General features: G+C 47.8%; 1 protein-coding gene across 1 annotated transcript in view; it reads left to right on the top strand.

Annotated features, from left to right (window-relative positions):
• The first annotated feature begins 3,835 nt into the window (after nucleotides 1-3,835).
• Nucleotides 3,836-9,797, top strand: part of FEM1C (fem-1 homolog C) — a 53,047-nt gene continuing 47,085 nt past the window's right edge. Inside the window, exons 1-2 of the mRNA XM_077290584.1 lie at nucleotides 3,836-4,063; nucleotides 8,948-9,646. Of these exons, the coding sequence (XP_077146699.1) occupies nucleotides 9,103-9,646 (544 nt within the window). The 5' untranslated portion in view covers nucleotides 3,836-4,063; nucleotides 8,948-9,102. The remainder of the gene's footprint in view (nucleotides 4,064-8,947; nucleotides 9,647-9,797) is intronic.

Here is a 9,797-nt window from a genome sequence, read left to right as displayed (position 1 = left end):
AGAATACTTCCACCCTCTTATCCATGGGGTCCTTAAGGGTCCCCATATCTTCAAAAGGCAAGGCAAATTTTTTAGAGGCTTTTGCAATGGCAACATCTAATTTTGGCGCCTTTCCCCAGAAAGAGCAAGCTGGGTCGTCAAATGGGTATTTCCTCTTTGGGGTTAGGAGGACTTTTTTATCTGGCCTCTTCCATTCTTTTTTTAATTAACGCTTGTATTTTTTCATTTAATAGGAACGCTCTTCGTTTCCGTTGTTCTAGGCCACTAAACATAAGATCTTGCTCCGTTTTCTTGGACCGAGTCTCCACTAGCCCCATGGTTGTCCTAACTACTTTTACTAAAGCATCTGTTTCTTCAATAGGGAAGCAATTGCGACCCCCTTCTGGAGATGAAGAGGATGATGGAGAAGAGAGTGAACTATCTGATCTATACTGATCACTATCTCCCTCACTGGAACTGAACTCCGGGGATTTGCGCCTGGATTTATGCTTCCTTTTTAGACTTTTAACGTTTTTTAATGCATCTTCCACTTGGGTTTTGATTAACTCCTTTAGGTCAGATGCGAATCTTGGGGACTCTTCACATATAGTACTTTCTATGCACAGAGCTTTTTACCCACGTAGCGGGTAATTCTACAGAGCAGATTGGACATACTCTGTGTCTGGATTTCGCTGTACATTTCTTCCCCTAAGAAGACATAATAAACCCCATTTAGAATATGAACTTTCACGGAGGTCACTTACCCTCCTAATGTGAGGGAGATACCGGTTCTGGCCTAGGAGTTGCATCCTCGATTTGAACCACTGTTTTCCCGGATCCATTGGAGCCTCTGCTGTACTGGGATCCTGAGCTGCGACGCTGGGAAGAGGCGTCCTGCTGCTGTCGCCGCTGCTGGTGATGGCACTGTTGCTGCTGGCGTTTTTTTGTAGGGGACTGCGGAATTTCTTCTGCCGGCTGCTCCTTTACACTCATGGTGAAAATAATTGAGCACCGGCGTTTGGTTTGGCTGCCTTATATTTCCGGGCGGGCATCAGTTTTACCCAGAGATGCCTTGCGCCGCCCCGGAAATTACCCTCGCGCCTGCGCACTCTGGATATCCCAGAAAGCTTTGTGGTCAGCGCGCGTTACCTTACCAGCGCACGCAAGGAGGGAGCGTCGGAAGCGTCGCAACAGCCGCCGCTGCCTCCAAGTTGCGGCACTTCCTATAGGTGACCGCCGCCACCACCTCCTGGGCCATGGACCGGAGGTATGTTACCAGGCGGCTGCCGCCACCTATTACTGGCCATTATGGTTCTGAGGGAGAGGCAGAATGGATCCTGCTTCACTGCCTCTCCCCCGCACACGCACAGGGCTCAACGACCCCGGATCGTGGCCTTCAGAGAGGGAGAATCCACCATGTCCGAGACAGGGCCCCCCGCTGCCTGAATCCGGCTAGATGGACCCCCGGCATACTGCGACGACAGGTATGCTGCAGGTTCCCCCCATGCAGATTTCTTGCAGAAAATTTCAGGTTTTTCTCAGGAAATTTCTGCAAGAACAATGAAAATCCTTTGCGGATTAGCCTTAGGAATTTCTGGTGCGGATTCTGCCTCTCCTGGCAGAAAATGCAGCTGCGGATTTGTCACGTTTTTATGCGGATCCGCAGCGTTTTTTTGTGCTTTTTTTTTTGCGGATTTACTGCGTTTTTTTACCCCTGCGGATTTCTATAATGGAATGGGTACAAAAACGCTGAAGATCCGCAAAAAAGAAGTGACATGCTACTTTTAATCCGCAGCATTTCCGCACTGGATTTTCCGCAACGTGTGCACAGCTTTTTTTTTTCTCATTGTTTTACATTGTACTGTAAATCAATTGCGGATCTGCAGCGTTTCTGCACCGCAAAAAACGCTGCGGATCCGCAGAGAATCCGCAACGTGTGCACATACTCTTAAAGGGAACCTGTCAGCAGGATTGTGCTTAGTAAACTACAGGCATTGTCAGGTTGGCAGTGTTCCTGGGGTGAAGGAATCCGTCTTGGGGTTCTTGTGTAATCAGTGTTGGAAGTTTTCAGTTAATGAGATGCTCGTGCTCCGGGGCCGGACTGTAGGCAGAGTCTTATCTTCCTGCTCTAAGCCAGAGAAACCAAGGAGAGACCTGTCCACAGGCCGCCCAGAAGCACAAACAGTCTGTCTCGCTCTATGATGGGGAACATGTTTGTGCTGTGTTCTACGATACAAGCACAGCAGATGGGATCTATAGAAATCTCCTGCCCACGGTGCTTCTAGCTGACGCTGCGCACACTCCCCCGCGGCGCGGGTTTACGAGCCGCAGCATGTCAATTTCGGTTGTGGAGACGCTAACCTCGCCACAGAAATTCCCACCCTAGAATGTATTGGATGCAGTAAATCTGCAGGGTCCAGTGCACACTGTGGATTCCCCTGCGTGACTGACCGCAGCTATTCCTGATCGCTGGCACGTTCCCTAAAAAGCCACCAGCAAAGTCACCGGCATGTGCCAACATGTAGCGCACACCGTGTGACCACACCCTGAGCCACCATATCACCACACCCTGAGCCGCCATGTCACCCCACCCCGAGCCATCATGTCACCACACCCTGAGCCGTCATGTGAGCATGCCGAGCTGCCATGAGACCACACACTGAGCCGCCATGTCACCCCACCCTGTGCCGTCATGAAACCACACCCTGAGCCGCCATGAGACCACACACTGAGCCGCCATGTCACCACACCCTGAGCCGCCATGAAACCACACCCTGAGCCGCCATGTCACCCCACCCTGAGCCATGTCACCCCACCCCGAGCCATCATGTCACCACACCCTGAGCCGTCATGTGAGCATGCCGAGCCGCCATGAGACCACACCCTGTGCCGTCATGAAACCACACCCTGAGCCGCCATGAGACCACACACTGAGCCGCCATGTCACCACACCCTGAGCCGCCATGTCACCCCACCCTGTGCCGTCATGAAACCACACCCTGAGCCGCCATGAGACCACACCCTGAGCCGCCATGAGACCACACCCTGAGCCGCCATGAAACCCCACCCTGAGCCGCCATGTCACCCCACCCTGAGCCATGTCACCACACCCTGAGCCGCCATGTCACCCCACCCCGAGCCATCATGTCACCACACCCTGAGCCGTCATGTGAGCATGCCGAGCCGCCATGAGACCAAACACTGAGCCATGTCACCACACCCTAAGCCGCCATGAAACCACACCCTGAGCCGCCATGTCACCCCACCCTGAGCCATGTCACCCCGAGCCGTCATGTGACCACACCCTGTGCCATGTCACCCCACCGAGCCGTCATGTGACCACACCCTGTGCCATGTCACCACGCCCTGAGCCGCCATGTCACCCCACTGAGCCGCCATGTCACCACACCCTGTGCGGGGCTCTCTGGTGGGCTCAGGACAGCAGCAGTCACCTATAGTGCGGGAATGACAGCCCCTATAGGGTGGGCACTGTGAGCCCCTCATTACCCCTCCCCGGTCATTAGCTGTGAGACATAGCCCCAGGCGGCCGGGGCAGCTCTCCACAGCTGAAGCCTCCCGCCCATGGCTGATGCGCCATGCCATCTCCTATGCACTCAGCCCAGCACTAGCAGCCTGTGATTCCGCCTGCGGCCGGTCACGTAGGCGGCAGCCACCACTTCATGACTAGAAGTTTCTCACATTCCAGCACTATTGTGTCACTCACTCTCCGTTACGTCACTCGCCATGGGCCACGCCCACTCATGCCTCCGTACCCCAACACCATTGTCCTCTCCCTCCACCCAGACGCTCGACGACGTTGTTAACTCAACCTAACTAGACGCCAGAACGTCACGGTGCGAAGGATGAGACCGTTTGTGCTGTTACGCCCCGCCCCTTACTTGTGATTGGCTGAGCTTTGTCCTGTTGATGACTAACGCGCTCTAGCAGCTTAGGTGGAGTTCCTATCAGACGGAGGAGAGCCCCGCCTGCCCCGTCACACCGGCAGCTCGGCTGCGGCGGCTTCTACAGGGAGCATAACGTCCCGGGAGGAGAGCAGGGACAGACCGCTGTAACCATGGCCGTGGTAAACACTCCCTGTCCTCAGCCCATGTGGTGAAAGAAGCGGCGCCATGGCTGCGCTGCTTACTTCCGTCCGTTTACATAGTGACTATTGACGGCGTGAATGTGTGTGTCACCGCGAGTGTGTGCGGACTGCCTGATGCGACACTCGTGGACGTGACCTTCCGCATTGTGAGTGGCTTCCTGGTCCGGGGCTCCCGTGTCCTGTGCTCGTGTTGTGCTGTCAGGGCAATGTCCGGCGCCGCCATTACCCCTGTAGGCGTGTGTGTATGATGTATGTGGGTAATATTGTATATTATCTGTAGTGTGTGTATATAATATTGTGTGTATGATGTATGTGGGTAATATTGTATATTATCTGTAGTGTGTGTGTGTGTGTGTATATAATATGTGTGTGTATGATGTATGTGGGTAATATTGTATATTATCTGTAGTGTGTGTGTGTGTGTGTGTATGATGTATGTGGGTAATATTGTATATTATCTGTAGTGTGTGTGTGTGTGTGTGTATATAATATGTGTGTGTATGATGTATGTGGGTAATATTGTATATTATGTGTAGTGTGTGTGTATGTAATATGTGTGTGTATGATGTATGTGGGTAATATTGTATATTATGTGTAGTGTGTGTGTATATAATGTGTGTGTATGATGTATGTGGGTAATGTGTATTATGTGTATTATGTGTAGTGTGTGTGTGTATATATAAAATGTGTATAATGTGAAATGTGTGTATATATATATATATAATGCGCGTGTATAATGTATGTGGGTAATATTGTATATTATGTGTAATGTGTGTATATATAATGTGCGTGTGGTGGGAGTGTGTGTATATGTATGTGTATATATAATATATATTCATTGTAATTTGTGTATAGTATTGCATAAAATGTGTGTACTGTTATGTCTCGCATATCTCCATCCTCCCTGCAGTGTCCCCCATGCTCTGGTGATTAGTCCTGTGTATTTCTATGGTTTCGCCCCCATCTTGATGAATGTACAGGAGACCTATAACCCATTGTGATCTATAGGATATTAGTTTCTGCCCTGCAGCATCTTTGTTTGACGTTTCCCTACTGTGAATTGTTACCTGTGTCCCCACTTCCAGGACCCCCAGTCTCTCCTTGATATTTCGGCACAATAGAGGGGTTTTCTTCCTTCTCCCCTTTACATGGGGACCTTTGTCATTGCTATAATACTGCTGTATTGTGATGGTGATTGGGTGTTGATTGCATCATATAAACTTAAAAGTGGGAGTTGTTCAGTAGATATTCGGGATCTCTGGGGTCTGACCGCTGGGACCTGCAGCCGGCCCGGTGGGGGGGTTCCTGAAGCACAGAATTTTTCGAGCCCTGTCCGCAATGACGCGTAGCTGCTTGTTTTCTCCTCCATTCGTTGTCTATGATTCTGCTGGTAATATACAGCGCTGGTGGTCTCTGCTGTCAGCCCCCCACAGAGCAGTGGATAGGGGACTATTAACCATCTTGGGAATAACCCTTTAAATGACAGTTTACAGCGACTTAATTGTTGATCAAGATGTTTTTCTGCCATAGTCCTATCATGAACCACGAGCAGAAGCTGTTGAGGGGAGCTAATCTTCACCTTGTGAAATCGTCCTCGCTGCCCATGTCCCCACAGCTCTTGATTACTTGTCCACTGCTATGACATCACACCTCTACATCTGACATCACGTTTCTACTTCTCAACACCCCAATGGCCGCCGCAGTGACCTCCTGTACTGACTGCCATCAATATTATTGGCTGTTGAGTCCTGTCATTAAAGGGAATGTCCTGGTCATGGGAGACCATGAAAAGGCGGCATAGGCACTTTAAAATGTAAATCTGGTATATTTGCGGTATACTTGTATTATTAAATAATTTTAAGTAATCTGCTGGGGTTCCCTGACTATTAGTTACGTAACATGTAGACTATCACACTTAATAGCGCTGTTTTAACTCTGCCTTTTAAGGCCTCCTTCAGTCATCTATTTTTCAAGTACATGTTCGATCTGTACTTCACGAACAATTACCCATTATAATTTATGGAGCAGTTCTTATTTCTTTACTTTATTTTCTTGGACTGTGTGTTCTTATAAATATCAGAGACTTGTCATGTGAGAAAATTACTGATGGTAAAACTAGAAGAAGAGCTTAGCCATAAATTTTTCCTTTACATTCAAGAAAAAAACTGAGCGATGAATGTGGCCTTAGGGTGGGTTCACATAATATGTACTTGTCGAGGAATCTGCACTGACATTCCAGAACATGTGCAGTATACCAAGCAGCACCATCTGAGGAACTGAGAATTAGGAAATGGTTGATGACTGCTCGGTAACGTTAGCGACATGTTTGTTGTTCTAGCCTCTTTCTCCTATTGTCCATTTACACAAAGGTAGGAAAATTCCTGTAGTTAGATCTGCAGGTCCAGTGTGTTTTCCACCCATGCAATCTCGTAAAAGACAAAGTTTGTCTCCAGCTCTAGAGAATCTGTGGCAGGCTAACATGAAATACTGAATACAGGAGTCGGAGAATCCAGCCTAATGGTTAAGGGGACTGTCCTCCTGAAGGTCTGTCCAGCAGCTCTCTACTGTGGGTGACTGGTGTTTTGAGCTGAAATCCCGTGACACCTTTATACTCAACCCTTACTGGTTGCCCTTGCAAGCCCCATGTAATTTGTTGAGTTTATACCTTGGACCATTGGAACTGATGCCTCCGTGCATATAATGCGGTACAGTAAATGGTCAGCACAGCCCAATGGTAGAGGTGCCTGATAGTAGGTGCCCAGACCATAAAATACGATAAAGATATACTTAGGCGCACTCTGGGGGAGTCTGATGCCACAAAGTGTTTAATACATACAGTATTCACAATGTTCACAAACGTTTCGGTCTGCAAACGACCTTCATCAGTGTGCTCTATAGCTGACGGTCACCAGACTTGCGGTGGATACAGCGTCTCCCTCCTCCTCTCCAGCTGTTTCTAACTTGATCGGCTGGCCTAGCCCTCTATCTACAGGATTGCCTGTTTACCCAATTAGAAAAATCTTTTTGATGCAATATCCTTCTCAAGGGTTTTATTCACATACCCTTCTCCGATTAGCTATAGAGCACACTGATGAAGGTCGTTTGCAGACCGAAACGTTTGTGAACATTGTGAATACTGTATGTATTAAACACTTTGTTGCATCAGACTCCCCAGAGTGTGCCTAAGTATATCTTTATCCGTGCATATAATGGCACATGATCCTAGTCTTATAATACAAAATTTCCTCCACTATAAATACTTATATACCTATCGCCTAGATCCAATCCAAATCTGTGGTGGGTATAATAATAATGGCTAATACCTCCAATTAGAAATGTCTAGTTTTTCTCATTCGCTCTGTCTTTTTCCTCTGTGCAGGCATTGCTGGACCTTAGGTATCCATGGTTACGACCACTGATATACACTCACCGGCCACTTTATTAGGTACACCTGTCCAACTTCTTGTTAACACTTAATTTCTAATCAGCCAATCACATGGCGGCAACTCAGTGCATTTAGGCATGTAGACATGGTCAAGACAATCTCCTGCAGTTCAAACCGAGCATCAGTATGGGGAAGAAAGGTGATTTGAGTGCCTTTGAACTTGGCATGGTTGTTGGTGCCAGAAGGGCTGGTCTGAGTATTTCAGAAACTGCTGATCTACTGGGATTTTCACGCACAACCATCTCTAGGGTTTACAGAGAATGGTCCGAAAAAGAAAAAAAATCCAGTGAGCGGCAGTTCTGTGGGCGGAAATGCCTTGTTGATGCCAGAGGTCAGAGGAGAATGGGCAGACTGGTTCGAGCTGATAGAAAGGCAACAGTGACTCAAATCGCCACCCGTTACAACCAAGGTAGGCCTAAGAGCATCTCTGAACGCACAGTGCGTCGAACTTTGAGGCAGATGGGCTACAGCAGCAGAAGACCACACCGGGTACCACTCCTTTCAGCTAAGAACAGGAAACTGAGGCTACAATTTGTACAAGCTCATCGAAATTGAACAGTAGAAGATTGGAAAAACGTTGCTTGGTCTGATGAGTCTCGATTTCTGCTGCGACATTCGGATGGTAGGGTCAAAATTTGGCGTAAACAACATGAAAGCATGGATCCATCCTGCCTTGTATGGAGCATCTTTGGGATGTGCAGCCGACAAATCTGCGGCAACTGTGTGATGCCATCATGTCAATATGGACCAAAATCTCTGAGGAATGCTTCCAGCACCTTGTTGAATCTATGCCACGAAGAATTGAGGCAGTTCTGAAGGCAAAAGGGGGTCCAACCCGTTACTAGCATGGTGTACCTAATAAAGTGGCCGGTGAGTGTAGTGACAGTTAACTAGTTGCTAGTGGTCGTAACCATGGATACCTAAGGTCTGGCAATGCCTGCGCATGAGGAAAGAGACATGACGAATTAGAAAAACTATATTACATTTCTAATTGGAGGTATTTGGGAATACTATTACTATTGCACCTATTACATATTGGCGTAGGGTCTTGGACACGAGAATACCCCTGTAAACAACAGGAATATCTTTTTGGTGGGTTTCGCATGATATTGCTCCGTTTTGTCATTATTGAGGGTTGATCTTTGACAATGGCATATTGAGAAGATTACACTCGTGGTCTCTATACTTTTCACTTATGGTGACCGACCAAAGCACACCAGTAAAACATATTCCTGAAATTAGTCATTGGGGTACATGGATGTTGTCTTTCATCATAGTATTTGTAGTGCTTTCACGTGGACTGTGACTGTTTAGTACTATGAGGAGCATGATGGTTGGCTGCTATATAACTACCTGCAATGAATGTTAGTGGCATTCCACTAAGCACACTAATTCATTTTTTTTTTTTTTCTTTTCAGCTTTATGCGTCTGTGAGTCCCTATTTATGCTTCTCCTGAGCCAACAGGCAGGATCTTGTAAATTTTTGTGTGCCTTTTTCTGGAAAATACTGGCTGTCATTGAGACAGATTTTGGTTTCTTCTAACACAAACAAGTCTTTTACATCAGAGCGACCATGGATCTCAAGACAGCAGTATTTAATGCGGCTCGTGATGGCAAGCTGCGTCTTCTTTCCAAGTTACTGGAAAGCAAGGCCAAAGACGAAGTCGTTTTGTTAATGTCCGAGAAAACCAATGGAGCTACACCCCTTTTAATGGCAGCGCGATACGGCCACCTGGATATGGTGGATTACCTGCTGGATCAGTGCAGTGCCTCAGTGGAAATCGGGGGATCTGTCAATTTTGATGGTGAAACGATAGAAGGGGCACCGCCTCTCTGGGCAGCCTCTGCAGCGGGTCACCTGAAAGTTGTCCAGTCACTTCTGGATCACGGCGCCTCTGTGAACAACACAACCCTTACTAATTCTACTCCTTTAAGGGCAGCCTGCTTTGACGGGCATCTGGAGATTGTGAAGTATTTGGTAGAGCACAAAGCTGACTTGGAAGTCGCCAACCGGCATGGTCACACTTGTCTGATGATCTCCTGCTACAAAGGTCATAAAGAGATAGCTCAATTCCTACTTGAAAAAGGAGCGGATGTTAATAGGAAGAGTGTGAAAGGTAATTGTTTCACGACCCAGCCGTGTATGTAATTTGTGCATTGCATAGGGGAATGTGTCTTATACAAGTTCTTAAGGACCTTCACACGAAATGACTTTAGAACGACAACGATCTGATCGCTGCAGCGTCGCTGTTTACATCGCTGGAGAGA

This window comes from Ranitomeya variabilis, chromosome 1 (genome assembly GCF_051348905.1).
Source record: "Ranitomeya variabilis isolate aRanVar5 chromosome 1, aRanVar5.hap1, whole genome shotgun sequence".
Taxonomy (NCBI): Eukaryota; Metazoa; Chordata; class Amphibia; order Anura; family Dendrobatidae; genus Ranitomeya; species Ranitomeya variabilis.
The sequence above is the reverse complement of the archived record's forward strand: the minus strand, read 5'-3'. Positions and strand labels throughout refer to the sequence as shown.